This window comes from Carassius auratus, chromosome 13 (genome assembly GCF_003368295.1).
Source record: "Carassius auratus strain Wakin chromosome 13, ASM336829v1, whole genome shotgun sequence".
Taxonomy (NCBI): Eukaryota; Metazoa; Chordata; class Actinopteri; order Cypriniformes; family Cyprinidae; genus Carassius; species Carassius auratus.
Window position 1 is genome coordinate 18,103,454 of NC_039255.1, and position 25,698 is coordinate 18,129,151.

Consider the following 25,698-nt stretch of genomic DNA (forward strand, 5'->3'; position numbering starts at 1 on the left):
CTTCTTGATGCTAGTAACTTGTGTAAAGCCTGCCGCAGTTCTTATCAAGAGCACATCTATGAATTTCTGTGTGGTGTGTGTGAAGTCTGTGGCTTGAGCGAGTCAGATAGAGAGAGAATGGGAGAGGGGGAGAGAGAAGAGGAAATGCAGTCTGCGTGTGACTCTTGAAAAGTCCATTTGATTTCAGTTGCAGAGCTGATCTCCAGCTTGACAAAAATGCCCAACTACACAGTGACTGTGGCCACAGGCTCTCAGTGGTTTGCTGGAACCGATGACTACATCTATGTGACCCTGGTGGGATCTGAGCGATGCAGTGAGAGGACCCTCCTGGATAAACCCCTCTATAACGACTTTGAGAGAGGAGCGGTAAGATTCCAACACTTTTTGCACTATGAATGCAACGAATGCTACATTAGACTTCTGAGCTCCTTCTGAAGGGTTTAAATCATTGTATCTGAATTAATTGAACATATTGGGCACATAATGTAAAGAATTACATTGCATAAATTAATTGCAATTTTCTTTGTGAATTAAAATTGCTAATATTTTTCCTCTTTTTTTGATTCTTTGGTATTCTTTCTTTATTGTCTTTTGATTAATTTATAAAGCTTGGGCTTTATAAACAATGAGAATGAGTTTTATAATCTTAAGTGATGGGGAAAATGATGAATAATTTAAAGGTAGAAAGGATGCTGTTTATTAAATGGCAGATCAGATTTTTTTGGGCATGTTTTGTGCCAAATTCAATGATCAGGGCCTTATGGCTTATAGCTCAAAAATCAAATAATCTTTTCACAACAACATAACATACTGTCAAAACTGAAGTGCATTGCACATGTTGTATAAAGACTTTTACACAGTTTACACAGTTATTTTTAACAAGTTTTACAAGGAAATACCATTTCAGTCTTTTTACTTCGAAATTCCTGTTTAATTCAGTGTGTTACTTGCTTATTCTATCATTGATTAAAGCAATTTCCTGAAAACATTTCACCATTTTTGTTTTCAGTGTGGCGCACTTCAGCTGTGATATGATAAAACACTTTATAGCCAATCTCGCTGATCCTTTCAATCAAACCACTGTCCGTACATAAAAGTTGCTCAGTATCTTTGAACTAGTCATACAGTGTATCTCTAAGGGTGTCTTATCACTGAAGTCAGACGAAAGATAAGAGAAAGATTTAAAAAAGATAACTTGCAGGAAGCATATTAAGCCTGCATGTTTCTTTCCCTTTTTTTTTTTTTTTTTTAACCACTGCATTCGATTCAATTCAAGGTGGACTCATATGACATCAGTGTGGGAGAAGACCTGGGTGAGATCGAGCTGGTGAAGATTGAAAAGAAGAAATACTGGGTGCATGATGACTGGTACTGCAAATACATCACGGTGAAGACGCCCTATGGAGATTACATTGAGTTCCCCTGCTTTCGCTGGTTAACTGATGACAAAGAGGTGATCCTCAGAGATGGCAGGGGTACGTTCATGACTGGCATGCAAATTTCTTCCTCTAATAAAACTTTAACTTTACCATAATGTAAGGTATAATTCTTGCTGTGTTTCAGCTCGACTGCCACAGCATGAAAAGACCGGAGTGGAAAAACAGCACAGGCGCAAAGAACTAGAACAGAGGCAGAAGATATACAGGTTTGATGCAACTTTCAGAAAGAGGTTAACCACTGTTGCATATGTGGTCTTCAGGAAAAGTAGGCTAATTTCGTAATAAATGCACATGTGGTCAAGTCAATTTCATCATAGCAGACCATTTTTTCTTCTTCTCATAGACAGTTATACTTTGATGATTCATTTATATACTGTTTACTCTTTACCCTAGTTTAAAAAATTATTCTGTGCATTCAGGTTTCATATCGTGCTTTTGTAAATCTCAGGTTACCACTGTTGCAGTGCCACATGCCATGGTTTGGGCAAATGCGTGGAACGCGACTTGTTTTAAATAACGTCTAGTGGAGCTCTTGAGTTTCTATGACTGACTGTACCATCCAGTTTTCCTGAATACACTGTTCTGTAATGCTAAACCTGGCAAAATTAGAAATAACTAATTATATAAATAAATATCCAAGGAAAATTATTTATGCTTTTATTCCCTATATATATATATTCCCTATATATATATATATATATAATCCACATTGATTAAATTTATTTATTATTTATCTCCGCATTTTTTTTTTAATGTATTTATTTCCTCATTTACATTTTTTTTTTTTGTCCATAGTTCTGTCCAGTAAAACACTTTTTTTTGCAACAATTAACACTTTTCTCGGCATTGGTTGGCTTTCTCCACCAAACTCTGAAACAAAATACAGCGCGTCAGAGTTTCTGTGACTGTGCCAAGCTCATGAATATTTAATAAGGCAAGAGATGTTCAGTTTATGATTGGCTGCCTACGTAGATAGCTTTAGGGATTTCAAAGAGCAAAATGAAGGTGTATAAATGATGACAGAAATGTTATTGTTTGGGTGAACTTTACCTTTAAAAAGGAGAGTTTAAAAAGACAATTACCTGGGGATAAGCTAATCTAAAAACTCCATAAGGGATGGTTAACCCCAAAATGAAAAAGTTTCTTTTCTGAACACAAATGAAGATATTTTGAAGAATGTTGGCAACCAAACAGATGAATTTGTGTTTTTTGTTCCATGCAACTGTTTGGTGACCCACATTCTATCTTTTGTGCATAAGAAAGAAACTCATACAGGTTTGGAATGACATGAGGGTGAGTAAATGGTGACATAATTACATTTTTTTGGGGTGAATTATCCTTTAGGGAACACAAATGATAGGAATAGGAATCTGTTTTTGACTTACAATTGCACATGGGACTGAATCTGGGACCTCCACCACTACCACATGTCTGACCGCACTGTCTGGGAAATCCTGGTTTTAAATGTGGAACCTCTCATTTATTGCATAATAAAATATGATGCTATGCTTGATGTTGAAGATGGAAGGAGTGGCACCCAGGCTTCCCTATGAGTATAGATGCCCAAACCCACAGTGGGCTTCCACGGGACATTCAGTTCGACAGCGAGAAAGGAGTGGACTTTGTGCTGAACTACAGCAAAGCGTAAGATTCATTGTGTTTGATGACTGTGCATATCTCCTCCTTGAATACTTTTGACTGTTATTACCATAAAGTAACCACGTGTTTGTATTTATGCACATTTGCATGCTTCTTTCAGAATCTGTTTGCTTTTTCATGTAGCTCCATCAGCAAGGGCTGAATACAAACATGCATTGTTTTTGTGGTGTTGTACATTAGCGCAGGCCTTAAAGAAGAAAGTGTGACAGTTAAAAGGAGGAAACTGCAGATTCGGTCGATTGTGTTGTGATATAAATAGATCGGAGAAGTGTCATTTTCAGTTGCACATATACATGTGTTTCCCTCCCATATCTGCAGGCCCAGTGACAGTTAGATTATCACAACAACTCATTTTTACTGCATGACGCCCAGAGGTTGAATTTAAGATCGTGGGAAAGCCAGGATTACCATTGTGGAAAACGAGAGTGCTTAGTTTATTTGATGTGCACTTGAAATCAAATATGTATATATATTTTTTAAACTAGATTTGCAGATGATCTAAACTAAAATATTGATTATGTAAAGTTTTATTTTACCATGGCACTACACTAGCCATTTCAAAGATGATAGAAGCTATTATGAAATTATATTTATGAAGATGTCACATTTATGAAATTGGCACAAAAACACTATTAGGTTCAACTAATTTAATTTAATGTTTAAAAATATTTAAAAATAATAATATTTAAACTCTAATACTTTTCATTCATTTCCTACTAGCATGTGATTAAGTGTCCAAAAACATTCAGTACACTGAATTCTATTGAAGTAAATTAGTATTATTAAAAACATATGCTCAAGTGTACTTCTTTTTCACAAGGGTAGACTATCCAAGTAAATGTATCTCTTTTTATTTATTATTTTGATATATTATTCAATATAACAGATCATACTGTATGAACCTTTATTTAAATGACTGTGTTTTATTCCTTAGGATTGAAAATCTGTACGTTAACCAGTTCATGCACATGTTCCAGTCCTCATGGGGCGATTTTGCAGACTTCGAGCGCATATTTATGAGAATTAAGAATACAATATCAGGTTTGAACCACCGGCATACATAAACTTTACAACATCTTTATCGACATTCAAAAATAGCACATCACACATAATTATTAGTCTCATAAATGCTCTCATCTTTTATAATACATGAATTACCTGCTTGGCATATGCAGCATTACATTTTGTTTACTCATATGTCTGTAAAAAACATTGGTATATTTGATAGCATTTTAATTTTATTTGATAGCTGTTTTTATTTTCTTGCGTGTGACCTTTGCATAGAGTATGTGATGGAGCACTGGAAGGAGGACTTCATGTTCGGATACCAGTTCCTGAACGGCTGTAATCCAGTGGTCATCAGGAAATGCACAGAAATTCCTGACAAATTTCCAGTCACAACAAAGATTCTCGAGGAGAGTCTGGAGAGGGGTCTCACGCTGGAAGAAGAGCTCAAGGTACGCGACCCGTAATTCATGAGCATACTGGCTTGTGCAGTATGATTCACGCACAACACATGCTTATCTGTGTCTATTCAACATACGACATGGTCTTAGTACAAATTCATTATCTTGTTTTTCAGGAAGGAAACATCTTTATAGCTGACTATGAGCTGTTAGATGGTGTTACTCCCAATGCCACGGACCCATGCACGCTTCAGTACTTGGCTGCACCCATCTGTCTGCTTTACAAGAACAGTCAGAATAAAATCATGCCGATCGCCATCCAGGTATCTGAACTACACACACAACAAGCTCATGTGCTGGATACGTCAATATCAGATATAGCACAGTATGTGAAAAGCTATTTTCTGCTTCTCTGTTTCTTTTATCACGAGGCCGTGAGAAATTAGAAAAACTTGAGAACAAAAACACAGAAACGTATTATTAAGTAGACATGCTCTGTCAGAAGCAGTTGAAAACTGTGGATGCAAGTAATTTAATACAAAGGTGACAACAAATGTCTCTATTTCACGTTTTCCATCAAAGATTTAGTGAAGAGAGAAACACAGTGAACACCATACTTTATCTTTCAATATTGACTGTTTCGTTGAACATTGATGCACTCTTGATTAAAAATTTGCTGATCTTTTCGTAAGTAGGTATGCATTGTTCTGCTAATTTTCAGCATTTGTTTTGTGCAAAAATACTGTTGATAATAGAAAATGCCTTTGAAAATAACTCAAAACAAGTGAATACATAAAAATGTAGATACACTTACGATTAAATGTTTTTGAAAGAAGTTTCTTGTGCTCCCCAAGGCTGCATTTATTTGCAAAAATACAGTAAAAACAGCAAAACTGTGAAATATTATTATACATCAAAATGACAATTTTTTTATATAATTTAAAATGGCATTTGTTTGAGAACCATTGCTTATATGGCTGTCTATAAAAAAAGGCTGAATGAGTTTTGAAAATGTCCTCTATATTATTGACATAGCTGGGTCAGAGCCCAGGAGAGGATAACCCCATCTTCGTCCCGACTGATGATGAGCACGACTGGTTGCTGGCCAAGATCTGGGTCAGATCTTCAGACTTCCACGTACACCAGACCGTCACACATCTTCTCAGGACACATCTGATATCTGAGGTCTTTGGCATAGCCATGTTCAGACAGCTGCCTGCGGTGCATCCTGTTTTTAAGGTAATTCCCTTGTTCTATGTATAGAATTGATTCTATGATTTTCATGCCCTATGTATGGTGGATTATACATTCTGAGAGACATCCTCTGCTCTTTCAGTTGCTGTTACCTCACATTCGTTTCACCATTGCCATTAACACCAAAGCTCGCGAGCAGCTCATCTGTGAGTGTGGACTCTTCGACAAGGTCAGCCGTCCTCTTCCTCTTATAGTTCACTTCCTCTCTAGGCAACAAATGTAACAGTTTTCTTCTTCTTTTTTTTCTTCTTCCTATCTAGAAGTCTAAGGCAGCCCATAGAACCATGTGCTAAATAGTTGTTAAATGTGGCAACATAGCGGCCGGTCTGAACATTAACCACAGAATTTTGAGACTCAATCTCATTCCCTCTAGCGCAACCAACTGTCTAAAATTCTGCGCATATCTATGCTATTAACTTCTGAACCTTAGGGGCTAGAAACTAAATTCTTTAGTTTTTTCCCCCCTCAGATTTTATTGCACCTGTGAAGTCATTTTCCCTCATATTTTTATGATATTTTTCCACTATTTGGAATTTTCTACACACAAAAAATAAATAAATAAAATTATATACATATATATACAGTAAAGACCAAAATTTGGATTACTATTTTATATGTTTTTGAAAGAAGTTTCTTCTGCCCATCAAGCCTGCATTTATTTGATCAAAAATACAGAAAAAAACAGTAATATTGTGAACTATTATTAACAATGTAAAATAAGTTTTCTATTTGAATATACTTAAAAAAAAAATTTATTCCTGTGATGCAAAGCTGAATTTTCAGCTTCATTACTCCAGCCTTCAGTGTCACATGTAACATCCAGTCGATCACATGATCATTTAGAAATCATTCTAATATTCTGATTTATTATGAGTGTTGGAAACAGTTCTGCTGTCTAATATATTGGATGAATAAAAGGTTCAAAAGAACTGCATTTATAAAAAAAAAAAAAAAAAAAAATTATTATAATAAATATTCTAATAATATATTTTCTTTACTATCACTTTTTATCAATTTAACACATCCTTGCTGAATAAAAGTATTGATTTTATTTTAAAAAAAGAAGAATAAATAACTGACCCCAAATTACTGACCAGTAGTGTATATTGTTATTAAAAACTATTTATATTTTAAAAACATAGCTTCTTTTTTTTTCTTTTCTATTTTTACTTTTTATTCATCAAAGTATCCTAAACAAGTATCACATGATCTGAGAAAATATTAAGCAGCAGAACTGTTTCCAACTTTGATAATGAATCATCATATCAGAATGATTTCTAAAAATTCAGCTTTGCATCACAGAAATAAATGATAACTTAAAGTATAATAAATTTTAAAACAATTATTTTAAATTGTAATAATATATCATAATATTACATTTTTTTCTTTATTTTTGATCAAATAAATGCAGGCTTGATGAGCAGAAGAAACTTCTTTCAAAAACATTAAAAATAGTAATGTTTCCAAACTTTTGGTCTGTACTGTATATATATATATATATATATATATATATATATATATATATATATATATATATATATATATATATATATATAAACATTTTTTTTGCTACTTTTAGACCATTTGTCCAATTTTCTGGAAATTTTAACCAACTCACCTTCTATCCATACAAATAAAAATAAAAGTATATAAATAAAGATAAAATAAAGTTGATGAGTCAAACCATTCTCAAACTATTTCTATGAAGAGCACACTAAAGAACGAGGTTAAATCTCTGGAACGCTCAGTGGTATTAAGACCAAACTTGGTTTGTGTTATGACAACCATGACCCGAGAGTACCTGTGCAGTTTTGGCACATTCTGTAAAAAGTAATATTGCACGTATACATTATAATACTGTATAGCAAGAAGATGTTAACCAAGAGAATGCAATTACAGACTCTTTTTGAACAAATCAGTTGTATAAATAATTCAGTGACTCACTTATAAAGACAGCCGCTTATCTTGTTTCTGAATGAATCTGTGTGTGTTGAATGCACTGATGCACTGAATCATTCGTATCTTTTCTGCACCTACTGGTGTACTGATGCAAAAAAGATCACTGAAAAATCCCCACCGCTAATTCACAGACTGACAGTCTGGATATGAACAGACACATACTGTAGTGATTCAAACTTAGACTGGAGCTAACTGTTCAGGTCCAGTAACATTTGACTAAAGTCAGTGTTTATTGTTTCACAGGCTAATGGGACAGGTGGAGGTGGCCATGTAGAACTGGTCCAGAGGTCCATGAAGACCTTCACATACAGGTCCTTGTGTTTCCCAGAGGCCATAAAAGCACGAGGCATGGACAGCCGAGAGGAACTGCCCTACTACTTCTACAGAGATGATGGCTGCAGCGTCTGGGAGGCAGTGAAAAGGTATGACTTACAAAATGAAGCATGGACATTTGATTTGTAAAGGAATGAAGAAGACAAATATTACAATTTGACCTTTTTTTTTTTTGTTCAATAATTTTGCATTGATTCGATCTCTTCCAAGTTTTGTGACAGATGTGGTGAACATCTACTATGAAAAAGACGAGACAGTCCAGGAAGACGAAGAGATCCAGGCATTTGTGAAAGATGTTTGCAGCTTTGGAATGCAGGACTGTGACTACTGTGGTAAATATGCGCTTAAAACAAATCACAAGACTGGCATTAAATAGTTTGCTCAAGGTGACATTCCAGTTGTTTTCCTCTATTTACTTTTCAGCAGGTGGACTGAACCTCAAATCTTATTGTTAGCAAATCCTCAACTACTAATTAATTTTAGGTCTCCTATCCTTTAATTACAGACCACTTTGTGTTCTCATGAATGTACAGTAAATGTGATGACACATTATCACTGTGTGCAGAGTTTCCCAAGACTTTACAAACCAAAGAGCAGCTGGTGGAGTATCTAACTATCGTCATCTTCACTGCCTCTGCACAACATGCTGCAGTAAACTTTGGCCAGGTAACACGCTAGAATGTTTCTATTTTGTTGTAAAGTAAAATGAACAGCAAAAGTCCAAAGCTAATATCAATGTTGTGAAACTTGACTGCAGTTTGACTGGTGTTCATGGATCCCAAACTCCCCCCCAACCATGCGGAAGCCTCCTCCAACGAAGAAGGGCGAGGTGGATTTGAAATACATAGTGGAGAGTCTGCCTGATCGAGGACGCTCCTGCTGGCATCTGGGGGCCGTGTGGGCCCTCAGTCAGTTTCAAGAAAATGAGGTCTGAGATAAGTTCACATATATGAATATATACAAATAATAAGCATGTGAGCCATGACAAATAATGAAAAGTATGATTTTTGCAGTTGTTCCTAGGTATGTATCCAGACGAACACTTCATTGAGAAACCTGTGAAGGACGCCATTGTGAAATTCGGCAAGAATCTTGCAGAAGTGACTAAAGTCATCAAGAACCGAAATGATGGAAAGAGGCTGCCTTACTACTATCTGTCCCCAGACAGAATCCCAAACAGTGTGGCTGTCTGATTCACCAATCGCACGGGGTCAGAAGCACTATGCTAGTAGTGTTTTATCAGAGTGTTTCATGTGTTAAAAATTGGAAAAAGAAATCATTTTATATTTACATCGACATTTATGCATTTAGCAGAGACTATTATCGAAACCGGCTTACAGTTTATTCAGATTATACATTTTTTTTACCAGTATGTATCTATATATATCTATAAAGTATGCCACACTCTTGAAAATAAAGGTTCTTTATTGGGATCTTTGGTGCCTGGAAGAACCTTTAACATCAATGCAACGTTTCCATTTTTTTCATAGTGGAAAAAGTAAAATAATGTTCCTTTACGATCTGGTCACTGAAAGTCTTCTAAATGATTCTTCTATGGCTTCACTTTGAAACCCATTTTTGGATTTTTTTATTGTTAAGAGTGCTGATGTGATGTAAGAGAAGTTTCATTGTTATTTATGTATGATTTACTTTTTTGTGAGTAAGAATAAATTATGTAATTACAGATTTTGTAGCCAGAAATTATTGCATGCCTTTTTATTATCTTAATGTTAACATTTAGCTATTTTTACCCTTTACTTTAAACACACATCAATAAATGTCTTTCAGCAACATTATCTTCATTCTTGATTGCAAGGGCAACTTAAACAGCTTGTTTGTTTGAAAATAGCATTAAACTAATTAATTGTTAGTCTATTTACGTTTTTTAAATCATTTTTTAAGATAGGTTATTTACATTTAAAGTCATGAACGTCTACTGATTAATACTAACTAATATTGAATGAATTATAAGCAGTAAGAAACACGTAAGCTTTGCAGTTACTAAAAAAAATTTTCTGTGAATAAATGGGCAGATATTTGCAACACTGTAGTGTCATGCTTCCATTATATCAGGTCACTAGGATGTATACCGTTACGAAAGGAAAATATATTTAGCAATATATTTCTTAAAATATATTGTGATATATTGTAATATATTATTTTTCCTTTTTATTTTCTAATATTTTATATATTTGAATACATTTGATAATATATTGTTGATACATATATTATATAATATATATTGCAAAATATACAAATGATTGCCGCTTTCAATATATTGCAATATATTGGAAAAAGTAAATATATATAAGAATATATGCCTAATATATTACATGATATTTTCCAATATACTGCAATATATTTTTGTTTCATAAGGGTAGTTGTTTCCTTTTTTATTTTTGCTTAAATTTATTTACTTCAGTTTGGTTACTTCAAATTTGACCTTTTACCTCCAGAGTACTTCAGAGTATAAGATATTGGATGGACGTTCACTACTAGAAAATCCAAACAAATAGTCAGAAAACTAACGATCATATACAGTTTGCTCGCAAAATAAAGATTTTACTGATTCATATTTAGCCTCTCTCATGAAAAATGTGGACATTTTATGATATACAAAATATATCATCACTGCATCTTTTATGCCTTTTTAATTTGAATTTTCAAGAGTTAACATTAATTTTAAATGAAAATGTATGACAATCCGTTAAAAAAAATCATGTTTTTCCCTCTCGTCATAAACGTTAGGCGATGCTGCTCTGAGATCAGTTTAAATCCGCTCCGTTTATGAACAGCGTCATTCACGCGCACGAGCAGCTGTTCTCAGATCAGGGGACGCGCCGCGCGCCTCAGTCAGTCAGGTGACCAGAATCAGCTGATTCTCTACAGACGGAACATGGCCGACCTCTCAAAACACTGAGCTGATGATGGGACGAATGACAGCCGAAAGCTGTCCTTGAAGACCATCACTGCTGGATTAGTGATATTTTGATGTGAAGGAAAACATTACAGAGGGTGTTTGATCCCAGGACATATGTAAGGTAAATCTACTCTAAATGACATTAGCAGAGATTCAGACTGTGAGTTGCTAGCACAGCAGCTAGTCCTGCATGGTTAAGCAGTCACACACAAATGCATAAAACGGTAAAATAACTTCTAATGACGTTTAAAAAGTGCATTCAGCTGTATGTAACGTTACTTAGATTTTTAATCGTTTAGGATTTGAGGAAGGTTGAGGTTATCGCCTCTGCATATGCTGATGTGTCATGGGCACATAGTTACAACGGTTTAACTGAAAAGTTTTTCTCTCATTTCTCCAAAATGATTAACTTTAGTAGTTTTGTTTACACGTTGTGTTATGTATACCAGTAGCACCTGTTAGATGCAAATATTAAAATGTCTGGCTTTAAATAAATAAGGTTTCATTTTTGATCAGGGGATTTTGAAAAAGAGGAACACATTAGCATGCTTTTCAAAGTTATTATTACGGAAATAATATAATTATTACTTTAATATAATTCGGTTTAAATTGGATGTAATGTTTTCAGATGCTTAATTGAATGTTATTTACTGCAAAATTAAAATACATTTCATATTTAATTTATGCACAATTAAATTAATCAGAGTTATTTTTGAATCACTTAAGTATGACTTAAGTGCATCTTTATATGCAATTTCCTCTATTGTCTTTGAAATGTGGTTAATGTGTACTGCCAAATGTACTGACATTAATAAACAATTTACATTTTATTTTAAACATTTATGTTATGTAACTAACTACACATTTGTAATGATGAAATTGACATTTAATGCTTTTAAAATATATTAACTTAAATCAAACCAAATAACACACTACAGTTAAAATTACAGTAACTTACTTTACATGTGCTCTTGTGTCTTATAGTCAACACATCAAAATAAGTGCACTTCTTTTATACATGATAAAAAGATTATCAAAAAGTAATTATGAAATTTTTATTTTCACATTTTTACAAAAGTGTAACTTTAAAATGTGTACTTAAGTGTGTTAAGTACGTAAACAGTCTTGAATGTGTACTGTTTTTAAATACAATTAAGTGGCCTTTTCTTTATTAAAATTACATCATGTGCAAGTACGGTTTTAAATATATGCTTTTAAGATTTGAAGTACACTGCACATTCAAGACAATTAAGCGCATTTCTTTTTCACCAGGAGCAGTCCTACACCAATCTTAATGAGATATAATCTTCTCTATGTAATCTTGAGTTATGATATCTTTCTATTAAACCAGCATGTCTAATTTGATGGAGAATGGCCCCAGTAATCATAATGGGGAGGCCGAGCAGGTGTGGGAGAGACCCTGGACACTGGCAGAGATGCAGAAGTCCAGCACAAACTGGTCCCTGGCAGCAGATTCAGGGGTACGGGGTGCAATGCATTCATATTTCATATTCATATCGTGTGCACTCGCCACTGCGTTATACAGATGGGTGTTTATTTGTATCTCTGCAGTTGTTTCTTTTCCTGCAAGACTTCTCTCAAAGGATGTTGTCCAAGACCCATGAGATTGAGAAGCAGTTGGATGGTCTTATCCGGGACACTAAAGCCACAGACAGTCGCCTACACACAGTGTTTAACGACTTCCTCATGCTGTCCAACACACAGTTCATTGAAAACGTATGAGTTTTTTCACGATTTTAGCTAAATGACAATTCACTTTATACAGTATGTGGATGCAAAGCAGTTTTAAACTGAAACACCACTGACATATCACACTTGTCTTGATATAATATGGGGGAGAGTCCGTCAGCTTTTGATATTTATATTATTGATATATTTCCTGTTCAGTGTACCTCCCTCCCTTTAAATTCTTTGAGTATTTTTCTCACGTCATATTGAGAAGATTGTGAGATTTGATACATTTCAAGAAAAAAGTAAAGGTGTAAACACAAACAAAAATTGTTTATTGTGATATCAGATGTATTTTTATTCTTTGTTTTTTATTAGAGGGTTTATGACGAAGAGGTGGAAGACCCTGCACCAAAGCCAGAAACCACGGAGAAACAGCCTGAACAGGTAGTGATAGTGTTTCTCTGGTTCTTTCTGCCGTCGGTCATTTCCATGATTTCATATAGTACGTTATGATGAAAATGTTAATGCTTGATAATGGTTTCAAGCAAATGATTATCCTATTATTTCATGCATGTGAAGGAGAAGTCAAGGGAACAGAAGGAAGCAGAACTTATTCCCAAAATCCAAGAAGCTGTCAACTATGGTCTGAAGGTCCTGGAATCTGCTTTCGAACAGCTGGACATTAAAGCCGGAAACTCGGACTCTGAGGATGAGGAGACTCTGGAAAAAGTCGAGCCTATTTTGGAAGCGAAGGTAAATGTTTCCCTTTAGCACTTATTTGGTTATTATATACATGTAATTAGTGTTTTATTTTGGATTAGTGGTGTTAAAATTAGCAAAGAAATCCCAAAAACTTACACTGAAAGAGGGACTTGAGCCATGCCTATGGAAATATCCTGACAACTTTTTCTGCCTAATTGTATTTTTATTGGTAGGACCTGTATGTGGACAGGCCTTTGCCGTACTTGATTGGTTCCCAAGCATTTATGGATGAGGATGATGTTGGCCTGGGCGATCTGTCCAGTGATGGTGAGATTTCCGATTCATAATCTTTATGATTTTCTTCCTCCTGTTTTAGGTTGCTTTTAACTCGTCTGTGTTTTATAGAAATGTCTATTGGGAGCGACAGAGACAGCGTCATTGAGAGTGATGTTGAAGAAGGCGATGAGGCAAGAGATGATGATATGCACTTTCACGTTTTTATGAATTGTGTCAATAACATTTTAAGAATGTTAAAAAATATTCCGATTTTATTAATTGAATGCATAATTTGTTTTGTTGAAAAGAAATTCTAAATGACATATATTTATGTATCATTCTACATTTGGATTAAATTCCGAAAGCAGTCGGATGAATACTCTGACCAGGATGAGGAAGTCCATGACAACTTTAAGAAAGTAAGATTTAAAAACTCTATTCTGTTGTCTTGATGTTTTATAAATGGGTGACAAATTCACACTGCAGTCATAGTTTAATAATATATAAATGCACTTAATTCTTAATAGGCTAATTTCTTACATTTGAAATGTAGTTAATTAGACATTTGATGACTGCAATATTTTGAAAGCCTTATTTAGGTTCATTTGTTCATCCCATAGAAGCCGTCTGTTGCTTATGATGACAACGAGGAAGAGAATGAAGATGAAGATTCGGACATATTTGGAGGGTCTGATAAGGATGAAGACGAGCTCAGAAAGGTTAATAGTTTTGCATTTTCTTAACAACTCTGACATACTTAGAGAATTAGTATTATGAGACATTATCATGGTAAAATGTGTAAACAAAAGGCATTGAATTTCCTGCATCCCATGTCTTTCAGGACACTGGTCTGCCATCCTTTGCTGATGAACTAGCAGCCAGAATCAAGGGAGAGACTCCGAATAAGCCAGAAGCAGATCGCGCATGTATGGTCACGAACAACATATGGATTTAATTGTTTGATTGTTTAACAGGTTTTCATCCTTCCATTCAGTTTTCATTCTCACGTTCATCTGTGTGCATGCACTTGTTTGTTTTAAAGCATTGTCTTCAGGCCCATCCATCACTCAGAAGAAGAGTAAAACAAAGCCAAAACCTCAGGGTACGAGCGCCTGTGTGTTCACTTCACATAGCACGTGCTTATCAGATCAAAAAGCACACTATTGTTCGAAAGTATGGGGTCGGTATTTCTTTATTTTTCTGTGGCTTTTTGAAAGAAGTCTCTTATGCTTACCAGGGCTTCATTTATTTGGTCAAAAACACAGTGAAAACATTTGACTATTTATTTTAATATATTTTATTGTCGCTTGTCATAGCAAAGCTTTAATGCACAAATTGAATGCAGTCTTTCTTATTAGCAATGTTAAATAAAAAAACAATTATAAATATCATACTGACCCCTAAACTTTTTGTATGGTAGTAAATTTACATCTAAGAATCAGCAGATGACTACATATGTATTTTATTGTAAACAACTACACTGTTATTTAGATTTTTAGGTAATTGTTGGATATACTGTAGCTAGTAGAATAATTCTATATTTTTTTATGTTTGTGTAATTATAGTGGAGGATGATCAGGATGAGATGTTCAAACCACCAAAAATGGAAGATGAGGATTATTCTCCATTCGGTGGAAAGGGTGGACTTTTTAGTGGAGGAAAAGGCCTGTTTGATGATGATGATGAGGTTGGTAAATAATAATGTAGTAATCATACAAAAGCATACAAGTACAACTAGAAAAAGACATGGTAGTAATCTTTGAAAAGTCCTTTCATTATATTTGTTTCTCAGGGAGATCTGTTTTCTGATGCACCCAAAACCGAGCCGATGGAAAAGACTGTAACCCAGTCAACAGGTAACTCCTCTCAGCTCTTATTCTGTTGCACATTTCAAGTCAGATGTAGGCCAGTCCTACTTGATATTTCAAACTTGGGACGCAAGCTCACATTCAGATGCATAGAACCAAGTCCCATCCTACAATCTTTTTTTTATTTTTTTTTATTTTTTATAATCCACCATTTCACTTTGATGTACATCACAGTATAGAAGAAAAGATCTGTTGCTACTTCTGTTACATCACAGCTTTTATACTGATTGTTCATTTGTGCAATACTATAGTCAAATATGATCCATTGTTCCAAAAAAACAATTTCCTGCTTTCACTCCACAGTCTCTCAGTATTCATGTGTATTTATGTATTTTGTAAATAGCTATTTATGATACCTGGTTGACTGGGGGAAACTTTTATAATTATTTAATTTCTACTTATTTATGTATTTTGTAAAAAGCCATTTATAATACCTGGTTGACTGGGAAAAAAATTATCATTTTAATTTGACTTATGTAATTTGTAAATGGCTATTTAAAATAACTTTCTGACTTAAAAAAATAAATCAGCAGGGCTTAAAGTTATCCGGCACCGTGCCAGATTTCTGGCTTGCAGCATTTGGCTATGGGAAAAAATAATCCTACATTAGGGAAAAAAAAAAATCTTGTTGATTGATATCACTTTCGAGTCCATGAGTTCGCCCTACCAATGGTAAGAGAGGAGCAGCTTTCACTCTCAACCAAACTAACATTACCAGCCAATCATAATGTTTTGGTCTTTAAACACGAGACGCGCAGAATATAGTATCAGTTGCTGAGTCACAGCCCTGATGAATGGAGAAGTGCAACAAAAAGTTCATTACAGATCTGCTGAGCTTTGTAAACAGCTCAAAGTAATCATGTCATTTCCATAAGAACAATATGATTGCCACAACAAATTTACTGGGATTTTTGAAAAGGTCCTGTTCACACACGATCTTTTAATGGTAACGTACTGGTCATTTACCAGTGAAGACTGTATGTGTGAAAGGGACTAAACTATTCCTGTGAATTTGAATTAACGTTCATCTGGAAAAACAGTGTGCATTATCTCACTAGATTTGTAATGTAAATCATTTATAAACCTTTGCTAACACAGGAGAATATATCAACTTATGTCTAAATATGTCATGTACTGTGACATATGACATATTTAGTCATGTACATGTATGTATAGCGCGTCATATACAATACACTAATGTATATCGCGATTTCAAAATAAAAGTTTCTGCACGTGGCCAAATATTAAAATTTAATGTATTTAAACATGGTTTAATTACGCTGTAAAGTGAAGCATCACTAGTGTTGGCGACATCTTAAGGTGTTTGTTTTAATACATAATGTACTTAAGTTGGTAATGTTCATATTATGTATTTTAACAGTATTGTTCAATACAATCATGTAATTTCTTGGTTTTTATATTTTATTTGAGCCAACTATTATTGCCTCATCGTTAGTTTATATATAAATAGTCATACTAAAGCCTGGTTTTAGGTCTTAAGCTCCACTTAGGTCTGTTTGTATTACTAAAAAATATCAGATTACTCCGTTGTCAAAATCATCAGTAGATTAATTGATTATCAAAATAATCATTAGTTACAGCCCTAGATTAGTTAAAATATTACTAAATACAACTGCATGGTTTAAATTTGGGTAATTAAAAGACAAATTTCTTAAATACTATTTCTTAAAAATAGTATTAAAACATTGTCTTATTTTAGTGAACCAAGTATCTGTATTTTGTGTATAGTCACACCCCTCATGTTGATAAGCGGTGCTATAGCTCTTAACTTTCCAAGTGTGTGATACAGCTTTCATTCTTCAGGTCAAACATATATTCATTTAAAAAAATCAGTTTAAAGCAATAACTTTGTCATAGTATCTTTTCATTTGTTAAAAGCGCATCGCTCATTGCATGCATTGCATGTGCTGCCCCGCCCCCAGGAGTAGTTCAGGCTCAGGATCTTATTTTGCTTTAACCCCTGAATCAGTGTATTTATGTGTTTTATAAGTAGACATTTAACAAGGGTGTCAGGATCTCTTTTTTATTATAATGACTTGATGGCTGCACACATAATCATTTTCTTACTCTCTTTTATCTTTGTACATTCTGAAACCCACCATTTGTTGACATGTATAACTCCATCACCTTATCTTTTGCATATGCTTTTGTAGAGCCTTTTAAAATTAAGAAAATACCCGCTGGCGCTGTCTCCATCTTTCCTGGTATGCATGAACTGCAATAAATTTGCCTACTCGCACGCTGTTTTGCATAAAAGTTTCCTGTAATAACTAACAAGTAAGATAAATTCATGCCCCTTACCCACAGAAAACAAACTTTTTGGCTTCCCAAATGATTCAGACTCACTAGAGAGTAAAACCAGCAAGAGTCCGGTGAAGCCCAAAGTGCAGGCAGCTCCAAAACGTGCCTCGGTGGGGGGAGGGCTGTTTGATGATGAAGACGACGATGATGATTTCTTCAGTGGGAAGCCACTTCACAAATCCACCCCTGGTAAATCTCGCACATTTGCCCTGCAGTATGACAGATGACTTTCTTTATGGGAATACTTAAATGTGTGTCTTTGCGATCAGGACAAGAGAAGCAAATGCCAAAGAAGCCAGTAGACCTGTTTGGAGAAGCTGATGAGGATGATGATGACGGCGATGGAGGCGGAGCTATGTTCAGCGAGAAAGCCAGTGCAGCTCTTTCCCAACAAGACAAAAGAGCTGAGGGAGAAGAGGAGACACGTCCTCCAGAGAAAAAGGTCTGCTTTTTAATCATCAGTATTTCATTATGATCGTTGTTATTGGTTATGTACTGAATGGGTTTGCTTGCAGCTTCCTGTTGGTGCCATTTCAGTGTTTGGGCCTGGCACTAAAAATATACTGGAGGGTCTGAAGAAACGCCGGCCTTCCACCAGTGAAGAATCTGCCCAGTCTGAAGAGGTAGAAAACTTTCAGTGTCTCTGTTGTATGAATACCTGCTGTGTTAAGGGATATTTATTATTTCTGCATTGTTTGTGCAGAGTGGACCTCCGTCTGAAGCAGTCAAACCTTCACCTGCTCTGGGAGCATCACAGAAAACACACAGCAAGAGTCTGTTCTCAGACGATGAAGACTCACAAGTACGACACTTTACTATAGTTCTGACACAGAGAGCCTATTCTCAGTGTAGTACTAGGCCATGTATTTAATATTCAGGTATTTTTGCAATAATTTCACAGGTGATATAAAATGAAGCAACACTGTGAATATTCCAGTGATTACATAGTGTTATATTTGAGTAATTTTGTTTAACTTCGTATAGTATATTAGTAAATCATTGTATATGTAATTACTGAAAATTGATCAAATTGATAACAGACTCCTGATACCTGTCATTGATGTATTTGCTTTTCCGGTTCTTGTTTAAAAGCTATTTGCAAGTGAAACTACAAGTAAATCAAAGCCTACAACTCCGAACAAACCCAGTAAAGCTCCGCTCTCAATATTTGATGATGAAGAAGAAGAAGAGGTGACGTTAAGCCTGCTTAACTTAAAGAGATAGTAATGTGGATATATTTCATGCTATTCAGTGGTTTTTAACATGTCTGTTTTCGTTTTTTTCTAAGGATCTTTTTTCATCAACACCAAAGCCCAAGTCAGTTCAGGTCAAAAAAACATCTCTACAACCCAAGAAACCTGTATCCAGTTCACTCTTCAGCGATGATGAGGTATTTGTGTGTTTAATGCAGAGTTAAACAATTACAATACAGTCACTAGTACAACTGGACAAATACTGTACAAAATAAGGGTACCATACAAAACCTTTTTACAAAATTGTCATTTTATTTTGATGACATTTTTATTGGTTCAGTCGATGATCTCACATGTCATGGCACAACATTTGCTCGTCTGTATATCAGGATCAGTGGATGAGCTCTAAACCCAGTAGAGAGAACCCGGAAGTGAAGCCCAGTGGAATGAAGTCGAGTGTTAGCGCCCCCTCCAGGCTACCCAGTGTCAAAACACCACAGAAAGATGGCCTGTTTGATGATGATGATGATTTGTTTTCAGCCAAATATGAGTCAAGGTGTGTGGATCTGTGATCAGTTCATGTACTAAAGTAGTGAGAGAAACAATAAATAATTATGCTGTAAAGTGTTTGTTTTTTTTGTCTGTTCTTGCAGCAAGAAGTCATCTCAGAGAGTATCTTTGCTGTTTGAGGATGAAGATGATGATGATGAGGACAAAGAACCTCTTTTTGGCTTCAAAACACCTGCAAATAAAACTCCTTCTGAAGCGAAGGTAAGTGTACATAGACTTTTTGGGCTACCTTTCAAAATTTGCTGTCTGTAAGATATGTTTATGATTTTAAAAGAAGTCTTACATGCTCAACAAAGGCTGCATTCCACAGTTATATGTTAAATAGTATTACAATTGAAAATTTTATATATGTATGTATATGTATATGTTTTAATATATTTTACAATAGAATTTATTCCTGTGATGCAAAGCTTAATTTCAGCATCATAACTTTTATTTTGGTAGAACCCGTGATTTTTATTTTTTGTTCCTTCGATTCTTTGATGAAAATAATCATTTTTATGAAATCATATAACTTCATACATGTCAACATGATCAATTTAATATATTCCTGCTAAATAAAAGTATTCATTCATACAAAAAAAAAAAAGCTTACTGAACCGAAATTCATTATGAATTATTAGACACATACTTTTTTGCTTAGTATCTACATCATTATTGTCAGCCAAGTTTTATTTACTGTGTTTATATTAGTAGCTAATAATAACTTTGTGTTTCAGCGTTCCGGTGCTCCCTCTCAGATTGAATCTACGGAGGAGGAGAATGTGCCTAATGTAGCAAAAAACAAGATAGCGGAGGAGAAGAAGCCTGTGGAGAAGAAGCCTGTGGAATCCACTCCATCCTCTGAGGACAGCACCGAGATTAAGAAGAAGCCAGTAGGAGCAGTCAGCCTTTTTGGTGGAATCGATGTATTAGCAGACAAGCAAGACACAAGTAAAGTGAGTAGAATGTTTACAAAATAATAAACAAATGAGGTTTTTTTTTTAAGAAGCTTTTTTTAATGTTCACCATGGCTGCATCTATTTGATAAAAATACAGTAAAACTTGCAATATTGTGAAATATTACAATTTAAAATAATTTGTATATATTTACAAATTTAATTCCATTCTGTGATTACAAAGCTGATTTTTCGGCAGTCTTCAGTGTCACAAGCCTAGAACGTGGTGTTCAAAAACATCATTATTCCAAACTTTTGACTGCATATAATATGAACACATAGCATAAAATAAAATGGCAAGGAATATTGACCCTTATGGTTTACACCTTTAATATATGCTCACAAAAAAAGGTTAGAGAACTGTGTTCTATTCCACAGAAACAGACTAATAATCAAGAAGAGATTGCTGATAGTGACGAGCTGCTAAAGGAGGGACCTCCACCCATGGAGAGTAAGGGGACCAAGGCCAAGAAAACAGCACTGAGTCTTTTTGATGATGAAGATGACGATGATGACGATGGCGATATGAACAGTGATTTAATAATTCCTGCACCTAAAACATCCAAATCAATAGAAAAGAATGCACTAAAGGTTAGTTGTTTGAGGTATTTAGTGCTGTAAGGTATGAATTTGAAAGACTTTAGGAAGGAGATTTTTTTTCTTTTTTTTTCTTCTGATCTCAGGATCATGGAATGAAGAGCACAGGTGTGTTCCAAGACGAGGAACTGCTTTTCAGTCACACGCAACAGAGAGACAACGATCCCGATGTAGACCTTTTTGCCACATCTCCTAAACCGGCTGTAAGTCTATGCTATGATGTAATTCTGTCTACACAGCGTTTAGACTTTTCCTCTTCATGGTGACACAGAGGTTACTTACTGATGAAGTATAATATTTTATTTTACAGGTGGCGTCTCAGAGCTCTGTAAAACCTGTTGTCCCCTCACTGTTCAGGGATGATGATGACGATGACCTCTTCAGTTCAGCAAAGCCTAAAGCTCCTCCGGTACCGTTTGTTTCCCAACTCGTACGTTTTTTGTTGTTAAATGTGAAAGCCAATGCTCTATAAATACTTGTACTTTATTATCCACATACAGAAAGTACCTGAGAAGCCCAGCAAGCCTAAAACAAATGAAACGGACAAATCAACACCGACTCCAAGCAAGGTATACTCAGAATGAAATAAATCTACTTTGCTAATTTAATTAATCTTTATTCAACAACAGGGTATTTTTATATAAAACAACAGGGTATTTTAACATTTGATTAAAGATGTAACTATGAATTATAATTGTGTTATGGAGTAACTGAAAACTTTTCCTTTTTCTTTTATTATTATTTTTAATTTGATTAATTTACCACGTTTAAAACATTGAGAAATTTCCAGAACCTGTTAACGTGGTTTTTATTGGTTGACTTCTGTGTAATCTGTGTTATTTAATCGCACAGGAGCCTACAAGTCTTCCGAAATCTAAAAAAACCTCCTCAAGGATTGGAGATCTTCAAGTAACGTTTAAAAAAATAAATAAAAAATCTCTACACTTTTTATCCTCCATTTCTCTCATTGTGAAAACAGTGTTATCTCTATTTCTATATGTGTTTGCTTTGTCCTCCTGGCATGATTTTTCTCAGAAGTCAAAGAAAAGCTACAATCTTGCTTTATGACTCCTCAATGCCTGTCAACAATCTGTGTCTGCAAACTATATATAGATATACATATATGTATATTCTTTTCTGTTAACATTTTCACTGTTTCTGGTATACCAGAACATCTGTAGCGTTGCCATAACACTGATTTCTCTATGCCAATGCTATAAACCATTATTGCACCAAAAGGAAAACCACTTGATGCACTGCTCTGAATCTAGCAATGTGTTGTTTACAGTGTTTGCAAGGCAGCAGTGTATTGATATTTACCACATAACCAACCATTATGACATCGACTGACTTAATATTTGCATACTGAATTGTGATTTCTTTCTTGCTTCAATTTAAGCTACTAAGCCATCTTGACTTACTGACACAGACCTAAAACCTAGATTTTACTCTGTTTACTATTCTGTTGCTGCCTTGCATGCACAGGCATGTTATAAGGAAATGCAAATCTGGTGTACTTCTAAAATAGTACAACTTCCTCTCTGATCTTGGCATGTGAGCAGAGGGCACAGTGTGCATTGATTTTAAGTTTTGTCACAGATTTAAAGACCTGTTTTGTTCCGTTCAGGCTAGCTTAGCTGTCAACCCTGCCAGCCTTCTGCCAGGCGCGGTGCCACGGATTCCAGGAGCCGTCAGCGTGATCCCTGGCCTGGCACCTGCCTCCTTCCCTGCAGCTGCCAAGCCGCTGCCAGCTCGAGATACGACCCCTGGTCATCGGCCCTCCAGTGAGGGAGGGGTGAGCTTTGACTCGCCCGCTCAGGTCAGCACGCTACAGAATGCTAACAAGGTAGGTCAGACTGCAGTATGTTTGTTTCATAGATGTCACAAGATGAAAAATGCTGCTGTTGGTGTGGTGTGGTACTAATTTAACCAACACTTTAATTAATTGGGAATTTAGTGTAGGTTTAGTAAATAAAAACTTTATTCACATTTTAGTCGCGATACATGTTTAAACTTATAATCAATAATTTTTTTACTACTGATCCTGATTGTTGTCTGATCAACATTATTGCACTTTGACCTATGAGCACAAATCAGGACAATATCAACTCCAACACATGGCTTATTTTAGCGTAAGTTTTCTGATTTATTAATCACATAAACATATCCTACAAAAAGTACAGAATCTTAAATATTTCTGAAGCATTTACACACAAATAGATTGCCAAACCCTGCTCTACATTATGAAAAAAGGTAAAACCTTCTCTCAAAAGCTTAAAAAGTGACATTTTTATTATTAATATAATTCCAAATCATAATCATGTTTATATATTAAAAGGAACAAAAAAGACTTTGTGTCAGAGAGGTTGTGTAAGTGCATTTATTCAGAAATCACAATCACAAACAATATAGTCAAAGCCCATGATTTGTTACAGTTTGGGAATGTTTGGCAGTCTACATTTCTATTTATCCCCATTTTTCTCCGCTCATATTTGTTGAAGAAAATATAGACAGATTTTGTATATAGAGATCTTTTTTTAATTTTAATACATTTTTACAATGCATTTTAGTCTCGTCTTCTGTTGATATAGTCACAGCTAGTGTTTAATGATGTTGGTGTGGTGTCGTCTCATCTGAGAGATGGAAAAAAAGTTGTCTGTGAATATTATTCTTTATAAATTCTTTAACAAAATGAACACTAGTAGAATGTCCGAATGTCTTTTTTCTATGGCAGGGTCGGGCTAAAGGCGCAGTGCGACGGCGGCCACAGACAAGGGCAGCAAGACATCTTGCAGCACAGGACTCTGAGGAAGCTGTTGGGGAAAGCACCTCTATCCAAGCTGATGAAGCAGTTATGGCTGCTTCTGTCTCGACCTTTAACCCTGTTTCAGTGCGACCCTCAGCGCTCACTATACCTGTCAGCACCCCTCCTCCTGCCAAGACCCCCGATGAAGCCGTCAGGCCAAAGAGATTTCTGAATTCTGGAGATGATCTGTTTGATTCAGATGATCTCTTTGCCACAAAGCCTGTTCCCTCCTCAAAACACAAAGCAAAGACCCCTGAGGAAGGCCGTAAGAAAGCCTCCAAAACCGAGGCCATCATAGCCTCAAAGAAAGACCAGGCCTCGTCTATTTTTGACAGCCATGAGGATGATCTCTTTGCCAAAGTGAAACAGAAGCCTCTCCAGAAAGCTAAAGAAATTTCCTTCCTAGATGATGATGATGATGATATTTTTGGAGCAGGAAGTAGTAAAAGTGCAGATCGTAAAAACTCCAACGCACAGGCCAGCTCTGCAAAACCAGATGTTTTCAAGGTAGATATCTCACATTCTTTAATTCAGTTTAGTTTAACAAATGAATTTGGTAGTATGGAGTGGTATGACTGTTTCTTTTATTTCCCTATCGACCATACAATTAATGTTTACAGGATGACGTGAAAGAACCTCCCAAGGCCCAGAAGAAGCCCAAGGAAGTGTCTTTGGATGCAAGCTTGTTTGATGATGATGTTGATATTTTTGCTGATTCGAAAAGCACCAAGCCACAGAAGAAAGCTAAGAAGAAATTGGAGGCAAAATCTATATTCGATGATGACATGGGTTAGTTATCTTTGCAAAACACTCTTCATTCTGACTGAGTGCGTGTATGCACAGATACAGGTTTTGCTCATGCACAAAAGTGTTCAGATTTGTAAAAACAGGTATACGTTGTGTACAAGCATTTTCCCCCAAATAGCAATATGCTGCATGGAGCATACTATGCCATGTTTTACTAAGCATAACCTTGTATGCATATAATTTCTTATGCATATAATTTGCATATAATTTCCATTTTTTCATCTCACAGATGATATCTTTTCGACTGGGACTACGAAACCAGCGGTGAAGCCGTCCTCTAAGTCGAAGAAGACCCAGCCTGCTCAGGATCCCATCTCAACCTTGGAAACGGGGAACAGTATTTTCGATGATCCCCTGAACGCATTTGGGGGAAACTGAGCCTTCTAATTAACAGCTGTTTGTTTAACTCTGTAGCGATATTCATGGCCTAAATGTAGGTAGATGTATTACTGTTTCTTACTAATTTAAACTCTAATAGGTCACTTAAAAAAAAAAGAAAGAAAAAAAAGGAAAACAAGATCGTAAATCTATGTACATCTAATGCTATCTGTGAAGTCATCTGATTGGTAAATGATGTAGCGGTCATCAAATGGTATTGGCATTTGCAATGTTTTATGTGTCTTTTATTAGCACTTTAAACATGGGATTGACTGGTAATGTGTAAAAGAGGAGTTTAGACATTCCTCTGACATTGTCAACTGTAAGGTTTCATTTTCTAGTGCTGTGCCATTATCTCTTAACATGTACGCACACGTAAGTGCTTTTGTTGGTGATGTTTTTATAACTCGAGCTGAAGTTTTCTCGTGTTGCATGTGAAATGATTTTTGGAAAAAAGAAAATATATTTTATGAAACGTACTGAATGAGTACGAGTGCGTGAATTCACGTGAAACACGTTTGCAGAGGACCAAACCATTGCTAAACTAATCCTTAAAGCTTTTAGTGTTATACACTGTAG

At 35.4% G+C, this 25,698-nt stretch overlaps 2 protein-coding genes across 8 annotated transcripts; both read left to right on the forward strand.

Annotated features, from left to right (window-relative positions):
- The first annotated feature begins 3 nt into the window (after positions 1-3).
- On the forward strand, positions 4-9,841 carry LOC113112941 (arachidonate 5-lipoxygenase-like). Its single transcript, XM_026278883.1, has 14 exons — positions 4-366; positions 1,277-1,475; positions 1,564-1,645; positions 2,961-3,083; positions 4,033-4,139; positions 4,383-4,555; positions 4,681-4,827; positions 5,540-5,743; positions 5,841-5,927; positions 7,961-8,139; positions 8,261-8,382; positions 8,616-8,716; positions 8,808-8,978; positions 9,064-9,841. Exons 1-14 carry the CDS (start codon positions 217-219, stop codon positions 9,241-9,243), a joined length of 2,025 nt encoding a protein of 674 aa, XP_026134668.1. The 5' UTR covers positions 4-216; the 3' UTR covers positions 9,244-9,841.
- A 1,080-nt stretch (positions 9,842-10,921) lies between these two features.
- Positions 10,922-25,598, forward strand: LOC113112942 (WASH complex subunit 2-like). Of its 7 annotated transcripts, none has more exons than XM_026278884.1 (32): positions 10,922-11,091; positions 12,322-12,451; positions 12,543-12,707; positions 13,038-13,106; positions 13,242-13,415; positions 13,598-13,691; positions 13,770-13,831; positions 14,006-14,059; positions 14,261-14,359; positions 14,482-14,566; positions 14,683-14,742; positions 15,206-15,327; positions 15,433-15,496; positions 17,683-17,733; positions 17,837-18,019; positions 18,100-18,272; positions 18,346-18,453; positions 18,534-18,632; positions 18,923-19,021; positions 19,119-19,220; positions 19,413-19,579; positions 19,677-19,794; positions 20,313-20,531; positions 20,910-21,122; positions 21,215-21,331; positions 21,439-21,537; positions 21,629-21,697; positions 21,981-22,037; positions 22,756-22,974; positions 23,863-24,441; positions 24,555-24,723; positions 24,971-25,598. In XM_026278884.1, the coding sequence occupies exons 2-32, from the start codon at positions 12,323-12,325 to the stop codon at positions 25,117-25,119; spliced, it is 4,167 nt and encodes a 1,388-aa protein (XP_026134669.1). In that variant the 5' UTR covers positions 10,922-11,091; position 12,322; the 3' UTR covers positions 25,120-25,598. The 7 variants fall into 7 exon arrangements, with proteins under 7 accessions (XP_026134669.1, XP_026134672.1, XP_026134671.1 ...); XM_026278887.1 differs by having other exon boundaries at positions 17,870-18,019; XM_026278886.1 differs by having other exon boundaries at positions 14,009-14,059.
- The last annotated feature ends 100 nt before the right edge of the window (positions 25,599-25,698 follow it).